We start from the raw sequence: 14,718 nt of genomic DNA, 5'->3' as shown, positions 1-14,718 counted from the left end.
CCTTGAAGATTCAGGATTATTTAACAACTGTTGTCCCAATGTAGAAGCACATCTGATGTTAGATTCTGTTATGTTTTGCAAGGACACAGCCTGTTTGTGGATGTTCAGTATCTTTGCTTGTTGCGAACAGAGAAGGTAAACACTGTTGGAAAAGATCAGCCATTTTTTGGGATGTATGGCTTATGTACCTAGCATCTTAGCAGCACTGGAAATCATTTACCACATTAGTCCCTTGTGTATAGGCAGGAAATCTGTTTGGTTTGGTGGCAAACATCATTTGTGTTGCTACTGCCTTGTGTCATCATGAAACAGCTACTTTCAGCTGTTGCTCAAACAGTGAAGTCACCTCGCCCTTTCAGGAATGGCGAAGTCAACCATTCCCTGCTTCATCCCTCATGGCAATGTCTGACTGAGGGCCAACCTACTTAGTTTAAAATTCAAAATGTGTTTTCTACAATACTCAACACTGCATTTATTGTCCACCTTTTAGTTGCACTCTGAAACAGCTGCAGAGTTAACCAAGCTTTGTGCAGTCATCCATTTTCTTTTGGATACCAGCCCAGAAACCAGAAAATTGAGTTCAGTTTTAAATCCGCCTCTGTGAGATGTAAACACCTAACAGGGGTCATCAGGTTCAATGTTGATCAGAGGATTATTGTGCTTTGTAGTGGATCTTGGTGATGAAGCCTGCACTTCCAAACTGCCTTCTTTCAAACACTGAAACTGTTACGGAAGTAACAGCACAAAACCTTTACGTTCTTACTTTGGTATTGAACCATGTGACTGTGTATTCAATAGCTTCTGCCGATGCAGTCTGGCTGCTTGAGATGCCATTAGGAATGGATCTTTCCAGGAACAAAATCAATCCTTGGGCAATGGCCTGATTTGGATGGCCCCAGGCATAAACAAATTGTTCTCCAAGCTCCACTTGTGGAGTAAGTGGTACATCTTCCCTGGCTTGTTTTCAAGCTGTTGAAGATTTGATAAAATTTTCCATGCATGGTTGAAACTTCTCAATTTTGATCAGTTATAAGGCTGTGGTTGATGTTTGCAGTCAAGCAGGAGGTACATCACTGAGAGACCAGGCCGTCAGCAGTTTGTTGGGTGTGAAGTATGTTGCAGTAATGATTTTGGGATTTCAGACAGGTTGATGATTGTGCCAGTGTGAATGTTTCCTTAGCTATTTGCTAGCAATAGTCTTTTTAAGGAGCATGTACTCCTACTGAGATCAGGAGGTTCAATACAGGAAGTCAGCTGAACTGTGATGTCTGTAATGTCCCTGAAATAGTCCCTGCAAGTTCTGGGAGGTGGCTACCTACAATATTTATGCAGAAGATAGTAACACAGTGTAAGCAGCATTACTCCACCATTTGGCTGACCAGCATGAGTATTTAGTGTACTGGTTGTGTTTTCCCACCAGTTTCTGTATGAGATTCACTTCTGTATGGGCCTAGACTGTGGTGTTCTGGATGTGTTTCTGGTAGGCCCATGTACTATTAAGAATGACGCCAAATTATTTTGGTGTTTAGTCATCAATGAATAGTTGGCTGCAGGAGCAAACATGAAGTTCTTTTCTGGCCCTTAATTGTTCAGGTGGAAGAATGAAACAACAATCTTTGCTATATTTAGACAAAGTTTCCACTTTCTAAAGTAGGCTTTCAAAGGTCATTGATCTTCGGTGCGCATTTTTTTTCTGAAGATACGAAGCATCATTGCTGACGAATCCTGCACATGCTGATCAGGTTGGAAAGCCAGAGCCATGTTTAGACTCAGACCATCCATAGATGAAAAAAAGAAATGCATTGATTGAATAATCTAGTTCTTGTCTTATTGGTTTAACGGGAGGTCAGCAGAAGAGCCTTTAATGCAAAGCAAAATATACAGTTACAATGCTTAAAAGATTTGGATAAGTTCATGAATAGGAGTGTTTGGAGAGATATGGGCCAAGTGGAGGCAGTTGGGACGAGTTTTTTTTTGGGAACATGGTTGGTGTAGGCTGATCGGACCAAAGGGTCTGTTTCCTTGCTGTATGACTCTATGACAAGGGCAAGAAATGGAAGTTGATTTAAAAGAAAACAACAAAATAAACTAAGAATTCCCTGTACACTGACACAGAACTTGTGGAGGGAATAAGCAAGTAAATATTACACGTGGGTCCTTTCTTAGAAACTGTAGATTTAACTTCCTTTAGAAAAGAACTGATTTAAATGAATTTTGGAAAGTAACAACATAAGATTAGATCACAAGAGGAAATATAAGCATTTGTGAACAAATCGTTGAATCAATGGAAGGAGAAAGGGGCATAGGATATTTTTGTCATAAAATCTCTTCAGTTAGACCTTAAAATCACAAGTGATATCATGAACTCTGTTTTTGACTTTGAAATAATCCTGGGTTATGATTTCATTGAACTCCAATGTTTTAGGATCCCTTGATAAACAAATCTTTGCACAGCCTTGTCCCCAGTTCCTCCTTTGCAAGGTGCTTCTTTTCAGGTTAATGGTTGAATATTTTTCGTAGTAAGAAGAACTCTGCTCTCATGTGGCCAAACAGCAGTTTGGAAGGTTTCATGAATATATTAGACAAAATGAACTACTAATATTGACAAACAAATTCAGAAAACAATGTTCATTAATAAAGCACATCCAGTAATTTCTGAAATCTTTTTATTTAACAGCGCCTAGAAATATTGTTCACAGATGCAAAATTTGTAGGACTCTTTCACAACAGTTCAGTTCCCCATTAAAACAACAGCTCTATATAACAGGCACTGGTCAAGGTACAGAAACAGAAGTTGCTGGAAAAGCTCAGTGGGTCTGGCAGCATCTATGAAGAAAACATCTGAGTTAATGTTTCAGGTCCAATGACCCTTCCTTAGAACTGGTCATGATACTCTGCTAAAGACAGGTTCAGTTTTTAAAACTTGCCTATAAACTAGTAATTTACCTTCTATGACTACTGCAAGGTCTACTACTAGCAAAATAAATCTCAGTACTTACACTTTGAGATTTAAACTTCCTGCTAAAAATGAACTACCATCCCAATATCTGTCAAATAATTTTAAATGTTTCTTAAATGGCAGGGTAAAGCACAGGATATCAAAAAGTTTAAAATGCAACTCAGGTTGTACACACAGAACTGATATTAAGATGATGTTACTGAATATCTTTCACTGAGTGTAGGTTACAGGTTGAAAATGCAACAGTCCGTAACAGGCAAATTAGTCTGATGGTTTACATCTCTCCGACATTTCTGAATTTACAAATTACAGATTAAGGTTTTGTGTTAATTTAACATTATTTTTTATTCAGGCTACGTATTCATGGCAACTTCGAAACTTTGCTGTTTGAATGTCTAACATAATTTTTAAAACACAGTTTGTGGACTATATGGAAGCAAATTGTCATAAGTTTTGATATTTATTTTAAAGAGATTTCTTGTTCTGATGCCTGAGGGAACTTGTTTTTATTCATTCACAGGATGAGGATGTTGTTGGCTAGTCAGAATTTATTGCCCATCCCTACTTGCCCAGAGGGCAGTTAAGAGTCAACCACATGTGAGTCTGGAGTCACATGTAGGCCAGACCAGGCAAGGAAGGCAGTTTCCTTCCCTAAAGGGCATTACAGACAGCAACAGTGGTTTGTAAAACATGCGACAAATGATAGTAAATGAAATGCGCAGTGGTCAAATGTTCATTGTTTTCAACAAAAATTCAATCCGTGTGAATTGAACAGTGGATGAAAGGAACTTTTTTTTAGCTCGGGAGAAAGCTGGCTCAAACAATCGACAGTGGGTAATGGATAGATGATATTTTTAAATTCCATCAAAATTTTCTTAAATGAATCTGCAAAGTCTACAATGCTTAGAATGTAAAACTCACTACAAGGAGTCGAGACATATATAGCTTAATGCATCTAAACGGAGGTTAGGCAAAAACAAGTGGGGAAAGTGATGAGAAGGCTATGCTTATCAGTTTAGATGAAGAGGGACAGGAAGAAGCTCAAGTACAGAATAAAAATAGCAACTCCTCTGTTGTTTCATGCAAAACTTTAAAATTATTTTTTATAGTGCAACTGGCTATTTCTGAATAGCTTTAAAGTGGATCCACAGAATAAATGGCCTGTTTCTGTGCTGTACATTCTACATAATTCACATTTCAAGTTTGAGACTAAATTTGTACAAGACTATTCATATAACATATGGATTCATATAGTTCATATAACGATCAAATCACTTTCACATTCATTGATGGTACGACCATAAGTACCTAAACCAAAACGATGCTGCTTCAGATTCTTTCCACATCATTCTCAAAAATTTTCAAATAACGTTTGTCTACAGGTAATATGCAGACAACATGCATAAATTCATGTAGGTTTATGGACAAATATATTTTAAAATTCTGTGAATGTTGGAAATCTGAGAAGAAAACAACGTGCTGGAGAAATTCAAGTTAATAAAATGTGAAGCAGGATGAACACAGCAGGCCCAGCAGCATCTCCTGATGCTGGGCCTGCTGTCTTCATCCAGCCTCACATTTTATTATCTTGGATTCTCCAGCATCTGCAGTTCCCATTATCACTGCTGGAGAAATTCCACAGGTCTGGTGGTATCTGTGAGGAAAGAAATAGAGTTAACATTTCAAGTCCTAAATGACTCTTCTTCCCAACTTCTTTAGATTAGATTAATTCCCTACAGTGTGGAAACAGGCCCTTCGGCCCAACAAGTCCACACCGCCCCTTGAGGCATCCCATTCAGACCCATCCCCCCATTAACCCACACACCCCTGAACACTACGGGCAATTTAGCATGGCCAATCCACCTAGCCTGCACATCTTTGGACCGTGGGAGGAAACTGGAGCACCCGGAGGAAACCCACACAGACAGGGGGAGAATGTGCAAACTCCACACAGACAGTCACCCGAGGTGGGAATCAAACCCGGGTGCCTGGCGCTGTGAGGTTGCAGTGCTAACCACTGAGCCACCGTGCCGCCCTCAATATGAGTCATATTGAACTTGAAACATTAACTCTGTTTTTTCTCACTGCTACAACTGAAGAGTTGTGTCGCACTCAAAGTTAATTTTGTTTCTGTCTCCAAAGATAGTGCCAGGCTTACTGAGTTTCTCCAGCATTTTCTATTTTTAGGTTCACGACTAATTCAGTCAGGTAGCACTTAAGGTTTTGTCATCTCTTTGGAAGGTGGTCGGTTTCCAATGTTGTTACACTGGTCCTTCGCACTTATGTTTAACATTTCATTATAGGTGGTGAATTGAGAAAATCTTTGTCCTCATACCCAGAACTATCCATCTGGAGAAACTGTTTTCAGGTGTATCAAACCAAAACAAACACTTAAAATGAGGAAAAGAAATTTTAAAATAAATGTCAAGAAGTATGGCTGCTGCGAATATGCATTGGAGTCAGAGACTGCAAGCTGACAGTTAATCACTCTTCTGTTCATCTTTTAATCTTCCTCTTGGAGCTCGGGAAAACCTTTAAATACTGATTTAATAGTTAAATTCAGTAACGATACACAATTTTTTTCTTTGTGCTTTCAGAATAATTTATGAAAACAAATTTTATTTCTGGAAAAAGGGACAAGCTATCAAGTTACATGTCTTGCACTCTTCAAGACAATTGCTAGAATGCCAAATTTTAAAGGCAGAAAGAACATTTACTTCTTGAGAAGAGGATAAGTATTCATTGGGTTAATGGGTTGAAGTGTTGCTATGGTGAATGCAACAGGGAACGATTATCATCCATTCTTTGCTTTAATTCACGAAAGTTGCAATTTTTGAATTGTCCCTTTTCTCCTGCAAAAGATAAGGCCCTGCACATGAATATACGTAACTCGTAGCAAGTATACATGAATCATGTCGCGAGCTTAACTGTTCACCATGTGCGGACCAATCAAAAGTGTGCTAGGAATTATATTAACAACTCATTTAAGATTGAGTTGAGTTTGCAAGTGCTGAACAATGGCAAAATCACAGTTAACGTTAAACCAAAACAAAATCAGTCAAGCCAAAAAAAGATATTCTACCTACCACATTGATGAGTAAAGTGGTAAGTTAATTGCAGGACAGGTGCAATACCAGTACATAGACCATAAAGCTAAATGACTTGCCTTTTACCTGACTGCTCTTGGTACAGTACTGAGTATACTCAACCAGCCAATGCTTGCACAACTCCCAGAACATAATGTAAAACAATAGGTATGATTCTATGATTATTCAAAACTTACAAAAATGCAAAGGCTTTTTGATAGTCCACATGCACTACAGTATCAGCATTATTGCTGTTCTGTTAAATCCAGGACATGTCCTTAACAAGTCCATTTGTCCAAAATTATTATTTCTATGAGGTTGCTAGGCATATTACATTTTTTGTACGAACAAAGGTGCAATATTTGTACTTTCTGGAGCCACTGAAATCCATGGAAGACTGGAAAATTATGGCAAGTGCTTAGATTCAATAAAGATTTACTGCAAATTAAAGATGCGACACACAAAAAAAATCAAACTGATTATACTAAAACTATAAAATGAGGTTTGCAGGATAATAAATCAAGCACTGACAGCTCGTATTTATTCTGTCTTGGGACACTGGAATGTTCTGAATCCTGGTAACGTGACTTTGCCTTGCATGTAGATCTCTTCATCTGAACCTTGATTTACACGTTTCACCAAATTTTTCTCAAACATCAAGGGGTGGTAGGCACCCATTGTACAGGCCTGGTCCTGGAATGTTTCATAATAATGGCAGAGATCTGTTCTTCTTCTTGAGGGCAGAAATTCATAAACATCTGTTTGATTGCAAATGGTCATCATTAACAGGATACCTGTGAGTGGGGTTGGGCGGGGTGGGAAAAGACATTATCTAATGGTGAGTGGATCAGAAGAACAGGAAGAAGGCAACAGATGGGAATACGTTCCATGGAAAATTAATGAACATAATGGAGCATGTAACCATAGAGAAGTTCTACCTTCTTGCATGCAGATTTTAAATCCAACTTCTTTCTTACATGAATGTCTTACCTAATCAGTGTCCTATTGGAATCTCCTGTCATATCACTTGAAGGGAACTCTTGCTTAATGGAGTTTTTTTTAAAAAATCAACCTATCTTTCTAATCAACCTGTTCACAGATGTTATCACACACCTCTGGAGCCGATGGGATTTGAACTCCGGTCTCTCAGTACAGAGGCAGGGACATGTCCTCTGTGCCACAAGAGGGCCAATGGATCAGTATTTTCAGAGGATGCTGATGCAATGCAGCTGATTAATGTTATTGCTAACTGGGCAGTAATCTGACAGAGACTTTGATTTTGTAGAGAGCATCACCTCGCTTCATAGACAGAATTTTCTTTCCATTTGTTTTTGGGCCATCCAAAGACAAATTAAACCATATCCAATGACATACTTGCAACAGAACAAATGTAACAAGTTATCACATGGCATCAAACATGACAGTCTCGAGGCTATTTTGGCAGTGAACACAGGATGACCTCTATAGTGAGTAATGATTGCACAATATTGCCTGCATTCAACTGTAAATGACAGAGCTGTTCTTAACTCAGCATTACACAGATAGTTCACTAATACAGTACACACATGCAATTGAAACATCCAGCAGGCTACATTATCTAAATATCCACTGACTCACAAGCATTAAAATAAAACAAACCTGCAAAACATTTCAGTACTTGCCACTGAGAAGGAAGAAGACAGTGGAAAGCAGGATATCTTCATTGATTGCATCAAGTGCTTTTTTTTGATACTCAATAATAAAATGTACAAATAACCACATGCATCTTCTGCATCAGCAGTAACTTATTTCAGGGACATTATACTCTCTGAGCCACTGATGAAACCATTCAGGAGGCATCCGGAGCAGTGTGTTTCAACGGCAAGACATTCAGCAAAAATTTTTTAAATTCACCCAATTTTTCATACGTATTAGTAACTGGAAGAAATAAGTATTCTGATCACATCAATTGGTGTGGTAGGTTACTCAGCTCAAAAGGCCAACAAACCGCCATTTTGACACAAAACGCACACTTTGGAATTGATCTGAATTCGAGGTTGAACTCGGAAGATGTGACTCCCCACTGCAGCGTGGGTGGTGAATGGCAAGATACCTTCCAATAATATATAATAAACCACAGCAATAATATACTGGTGATGGTTTTAACTTGTTGACAGTGGGACTTCCACTCCTCAGGAACAGAAAGTCCTAGCCCCAAGAGTTGCCAATCAATCAGAATGACCAGGAACTGGGTAGGCCCCAGCATCACTGGAATATAGTAACGGCTACTGGTGGAACAACAAGTGAGTCCCTGGAAGATCACAGATACTGGGTTTAAATGTAATCCGGGGTTTTTGCACAGTGCTCTAGAGAGAGTTAACAAATGGGTGCATCAGCAAATTTTAGAGGCAGTCAGGAAGCACAAAGATGGGGGATGGGGGGATGGGGTGCACGGTATATCTCCAGTAGGACCAGCTCCAAACACCCAACCCCTTCCAAATGATGTACCCTGCCTCCCTGCCTGCTTTTACTCAGTAGGATAAATAGCAGACTGGCTACTTGCATTCCAACTACCCAAATGTATTAGGCCGGCTGAGGTGAAAAAAGGCCCTTGAGTGGCCTTTTACAAAATCTATCCTTCCACAAGATCTAGATGTTGCTGACTAGGCCAGCATTTATTCCCCATCTCTAGTTGCCCTTCAGAAGGTGATGGAAAGCTGCCTTCTTGAGCTGCTACAGGCCACATGGTATAAACAGTTACAAACACAGTGACGCGAAGCTCCTCAAGAGGTTTAAAGGCAGGTGGGCTAGCGCTGTCTTACTCTCCCACCCAGTGCAATATGGGAGACAGCCCTGGCTGGGTAAGAGGACAATGAGCTACTATTTCTGACCCCTTCTGCCTTTATATAATTTAAGTAAAGGTGGCATACATCTGAACCTGAGGCCTTGTTAATCTACAGTTTCATCGGTTTGTTTTGTACCACTTCTCTCACGATTGTAATTTCACTAGGTTCCTCTCTCCCAGTTGCTGATTACTGGGAAGATTTTTGTCTGCTCTACAGTGAAAACAGAAGTAACATATTTGTTCATTTCTTCCGTTCTTTTCTCATTATCAGCCGCTAGTTCCCTATTTTAAGTCTCTAACTAACAGGAGCTCACTTTTCTTACTCTTTTCCTTTTCTACCATCTATACTAATGCTTGCTGTCCATTTTTACATTTCTAGCTGGCTTCCTCTTGTACTGTAACTTCTTCATTCTAATCAACTTCTTAATCATTCTTGGCTGTTCTTTACCAATCATCTGATATGTACTCATCTTTGCTCAAGTTTTTATTTCCCCTAAGTTTGATGTTTTCCCCAAGTACTTCCCTGAACATAGATGGTGGGACTTTCCTTTAAAATTTTTGTTTACAGCAGGAATGTTCTGAAAATTCTGGAATATCTTCACTGAGTGATCGTTCCCCCAGCCTACTATGTCAGTTACTTCAGCTAGCTTAACTTTCATACCCACACAGAGGCCTTTATCTAAGTTTAAAATGCCAGTCTTAGAACCACTTTCTGCTCTTTCAAACCGGATAGAAAATTCAACTACATTGCTGTCACTGCCACCTAGGGGCACCTTTACTCTGAGGTAATTAATTAATACTTTCACAGTATACTAGATCAAGCTTTGTACTGCCTCCTCCTCTCCTTCAGAACGTGCTGCTCCGAGAAACTATCTTGGAAGCATTCGATGCACTCCTCATCCAGGATATTACTGCCAATCTGATTTTGTCAGTTTATATGTCGAAAGAAAGAAAATGAGCATCAAGCACTGATTGTAATGTTGTAAAAGTAAAATTGAGCTCGTGATGTTAACTTGCTTCTCTTGGATGCTGTGAAATTATGTTTGTTTTTTACCTCCAACATTTCTTACCTATAGTTCAACACTTCCACCTACTGGTTAGAAATTCCAAAATAATTACAATATAAATTTATTTGTGCTTGATGAAGTTGTTTCCATGAAGGTGGTTTGAAATGGCACAGCAGGGATCAAGAACGGGCGACCATATTTTTTTTTTCTACGTTTGTGTTTTTTTTTCATTTGGATGTAATTGCAAATTTCGTATATGTATTTTTTTTGTCCTCTGCAAGTGACCGTGGCCCTCTTCTATTCGATACTACCAAGTGGCGTGCTAGGCTACTGGCGAAGGCAATTAAGATCTAATCGTTTATTGTGGGACTGACAATCACATATAAGTGAAGACAGCAACAATTGTGTATATATTATATTTTTAACATTGTAAAACATTTCAAAGCACTTCACAGTAGTGCTAGAAAAGGAAATTTTAAGACTAAAAGCTCAGTCAAGGTTTCAAGAAGTGTCTTCAGATTAAAAAAAGCTACTTATTGTTAAACTTGGTCTGAACCTTTTGTCGTGGTGGGCATTTGTTGTCACCTAAAATGAATGCCACCTTCATTTCATACTGACATGAGGGGCCATGGTCTATTTCTGTACGTCTCTGTGATAATTTAAAGTTTTAAGGCTCTACTGCAGCCTTACAAAGTGGTATTTAAAAGAACCATTGGAAGATATAGCGGAAATTTGTGGATACGTTTAATAGTTAATACGAACCCAGCGTGGGAAGGAGTACCCTAGCAAAGTGTAGCTGCTACCAGCCTATACTGGCATCTCATATGCAGTCACACGCCATCAACTTGTGCATTTTCCATGCCACTCCTGTTCAAGGATAGTGCGACAAATCATAAAGTCAGCTAGCCCTTATTCTAAACAAGAAACGTGAAAAACCTAAGTGCAAATGCAAGACCCACAACACAAGACATCACAGGAGCTGAAAAGGAAAGGGAGAAGACAAGATAAACTATTTACATATCAACTAAATGTTAAGCATTGGGGATGAAGAGTTCCATAGTTACAGGAACGGAACCTGACCTTAAACTAGCCCACGTGTTTATAGGTGGAGCAGCAGCTTTTGCTTACTCTTCCAAGCGTTCCCTAAGCCTTTCTTTTGCTGTTTCTTACCATGATTTTAAGATCTCTCCAGATCCAAACTCTCTTCATCCAAACTCTCAACTGTCTCTCTTAATCCTTCAACCAGTTTCCATATTTAGTAATACAGGGTTGTTTTGAACAAATAAAAAAAGAGGTATATTGAGGCTACATTGCCAAACCGACCGCTGTGTTCCACCAATAGAATGCTATGTGTGAAGCTAAAGAATAGCATACTTCCCTTTGGGAAAGTGGATACAGCTCTGCAATTGAGCAAATATTTTGACCTGACCCTTTCATGCAGTACAGATACAGTGCTGCATTATCAAGTGAATGAAAAGGATTTCACAACATTGTTCAAGGCCGAGCAGATAGCTCTCCTGATGATCAGAATATTTATCCCTCAAATCACATAACGACAATGGACTTATGGGGAGTGCTTATTTATTTCACATGTGTTTTAGTACAATTTGGCTGCCAGATTTGCCTACAAACTGTAGCTTTTCTTCAGAGGAAATTCAATGACTGTGAAGAGGTCTGGGGTTATCTCAGGGAAAGTTCTTCTTTCTTACTGGGTTTGATTCTGAGACTGATTGTTTACCGCAGTGTGTTCGAATGTGAAATTATCTAGTGTTTTTTGTAAATCTGCCAAAGTTTCCAAGTCCACTGCTCCCACCTGTAACCTGTCCCAAAATTCTGTCCATGCAGTCAATTTTTAAAAAGTGCTATTGTCTAAAATTCCCATTTTCTTAATTTTAAATGGAGTGCCAAAGAAAACTTGGCTGAATTTAAATTTTGCGATAATCCAGAAGTTCTTTATTAAATGAGAGATAGTGGGAGCGGCAGATGCTGGAGAATCCAAGATAATAAAATGTGAGGCTGGATGAACACAGCAGGCCAAGCAGCATCTCAGGAGCACAAAAGCTGACGTTTCGGGCCTAGACCCTTCATCAGGGAGGGGGATGGGGTGAGGGTTCTGGAATAAATAGGGAGAGAGGGGGAGGCGGACCGAAGATGGAGAGAAAAGAAGATAGGTGGAGAGAGTATAGGTGGGGAGGTAGGGAGGGGATAGGTCAATCCAGGGAAGACGGACAGGTCAAGGAGGTGGGATGAGGTTAGTAGGTAGATGGGGGTGCGGCTTGGGGTGGGAGGAAGGGATGGGTGAGAGGAAGAACAGGTTAGGGAGGCAGAGACAGGTTGGACTGGTTTTGGGATGCAGTGGATAGAGGGGAAGAGCTGGGCTGGTTGTGTGGTGCAGTGGGGGGAGGGGACGAACTGGGCTGGTTTAGGGATACAGTTGGGGAAGGGGAGATTTTGAAACTGGTGAAGTCCACATTGATACCATTAGGCTGCAGGGTTCCCAGACGGAATATGAGTTGCTGTTCCTGCAACCTACGGGTGGCATCATTGTGGCACTGCAGGAGGCCCATGATGGACATGTCATCTAAAGAATGGGAGGGGGAGTGGAAATGGTTTGCGAGTGGGAGGTGCAGTTGTTTGTTGCGAACTGAGCGGAGGCGTTCTGCAAAGCGGTCTCCAAGCCTCCGCTTGGTTTCCCCAATGTAGAGGAAGCCACACCGGGTACAGTGGATGCAGTATACCACATTGGCAGATGTGCAGGTGAACCTCTGCTTAATGTGGAATGTCATCTTGGGGCCTGGGATAGGGGTGAGGGAGGAGGTGTGGGGACAAGTGTAGCATTTCCTGCGGTTGCAGGGGAAAGTGCCGGGTGTGGTGGGGTTGGAGGGCGGTGTGGAGTGAGCAAGGGAGTCATGGAGAGAGTGGTCTCTCCGGAAAGCAGACAGGGGTGGGGATGGAAAAATGTCTTGGGTGGTGGGGTCGGATTTTAGATGGCGGAAGTGTCGGAGGATGATGCGTTGTATCCGGAGGTTGGTGGGGTGGTGTGTGAGAACGAGGGGGATCCTCTTTGGGCGGTTGTGGCGGGGGCGGGGTGTGAGTGATGTGCTACGGGAAATGCGGGAGACGCGGTCAAGGGCGTTCTCGATCACTGTGGGGGGGAAAGTTGCGGTCCTTGAAGAACTTGGACATCTGGGATGTGCGGTAGTGGAACGTCATGTATATTGGGGATTGCCAAATTAAAATATTGTGGCTGTTGTTGACGTTGTCAGTTTGCAACATTTATAGCTCGTTACACAATTAGACCTGGCTGAGTATTAATACAGAAATGAAGAACACCCAAGTAAGTCACTTGTCAGGTCATATAAATATCTGTACACACATCAGTGGAAAATAAAGATTATATCATTTCATACAAAAGCGTTGCACAGAACAGGGAAAGCTCTCTTAATGAATACAATTACATTAGCGAAGCACTATTGCTGGAGGCTGTTCACTCACCCATCATCCCAGAGGAGGGAGGGTTGCGCTGGATATCTTCAGCTGTGTTCTCCTGCATGATGTTCCAAAGCTGCCACTGCATCTTGGGATTTATAATATAGAAGGGCTGGTCTGGATTCTTTTGACGATATTTTTTGTAATTCTCAAAGAAGTTATAGTCTGGATGATTATACCACTGGGAGAAAGAAAAATTAAACACAGAAATATTGAAAACCAATATATAGGATGGCATTGAGATAACAAGGTGTAGAGCTGCATGAACACAGCAAGCCAAGCAGCATTATAGGAGCAGGAGAGCTGACATTTCAGGCCAGGCCTGAAACGTCAGCTCTCCTGTTCTTCTGATGTTGCTTGGCTTCCTGTGTTCATCCAGCTCTACACCTTGTTATCTCAGATTTGCCAGCATCTGTAGTTCCTACTATCTCTGTAGGATGGCAGTTGTTTGTTTCACCTTCCCTTAAAACAAAACCAAAATGTTTGTTGCCAATCTGAGTGCAGTCAGTGAAATCCTGCCTGATTTCTGTGCTCTCAGATAAAATATAGCAGAGACAAGTTCCATTATAAATCCAAATTAAGTAAGCCACTATTTAAACTTCATCTAAAAAGAAATATGATTGATACTTTAAGCATCCCAATAACACCATCATGTTGTAACAGTGCAATTGAAGAATAATGCACAAGTTGGCACTAATTTCACTGTGAATCAGTAGTTTCTAATTCTGTATTGCATTGTAAATGGTGCATGCATGAATATTTATCCACGGTAGATCATAATGCCAACATTAATAATAAAGGCGTGAACTGGGGAGCCAGTAGCAATCCAACTTCTCTTGTGCAGAGCAGAAGTATAATTTCACTCTATCTCTGTACTGCAGGCTCACAAGTTGAAGAACACCATACAGGTCTATACTGCAGAGGCATGCTGATAAACAATGCAGGTAAAACCCGATCTATTTGTAACCATGCCTGATCTTAAGTAGGTAGATACAAACTTACGAATTAGGAGCAAGAGTCTTCTCTGCTATTTAATAAGATTATAGCTGCTAACTTCACATAACTACCTTAGTAACCTTCACCACCTTGATTAGCAAAAATCCATCCATTGCAGCCTTAAAAAAATTCACAGTATCTGCTTACACTGCATTTTCAAAAGGAATTCCAAAAACCCACAACCCCCCGTGAGAAAATAAAAAGTCTTCTCTTCTTTCTTCTGAAATGGGCTGCCCCTTATGTTTGAATACAATCTCCCACAAGAGGAAAGATCCTTTCCACATCCATCTTTGAAGACTCGTGAGAATCTTAGATGTTTCAATCAAGTCACTTTTCACTCTTCTAAATTCCAGGCCT

The 14,718-nt window shown here is 40.4% G+C and overlaps 1 protein-coding gene across 8 annotated transcripts in view; it reads right to left on the bottom strand.

Moving 5' to 3' along the window:
- Positions 1 to 2,681: 2,681 nt before the first annotated feature.
- The window catches only part of LOC125458045 (beta-galactoside alpha-2,6-sialyltransferase 1-like), a 142,655-nt gene continuing 130,618 nt past the window's right edge, over positions 2,682 to 14,718 (bottom strand). For all 8 annotated transcript variants that reach the window (XM_048542931.2, XM_048542927.2, XM_059651034.1 and 5 more), the window contains 2 exons: positions 13,372 to 13,546; positions 2,682 to 6,839 (listed from right to left, as the gene is read on the bottom strand). In XM_048542931.2, the coding sequence (XP_048398888.1) occupies positions 6,586 to 6,839; positions 13,372 to 13,546 (429 nt within the window). In that variant the 3' untranslated portion in view covers positions 2,682 to 6,585. The remainder of the gene's footprint in view (positions 6,840 to 13,371; positions 13,547 to 14,718) is intronic.

The sequence above is a fragment of the Stegostoma tigrinum genome, chromosome 14 (genome assembly GCF_030684315.1).
Source record: "Stegostoma tigrinum isolate sSteTig4 chromosome 14, sSteTig4.hap1, whole genome shotgun sequence".
In the NCBI taxonomy this organism is placed as follows: domain Eukaryota; kingdom Metazoa; phylum Chordata; class Chondrichthyes; order Orectolobiformes; family Stegostomatidae; genus Stegostoma; species Stegostoma tigrinum.
The sequence above is the reverse complement of the archived record's forward strand: the minus strand, read 5'-3'. Positions and strand labels throughout refer to the sequence as shown.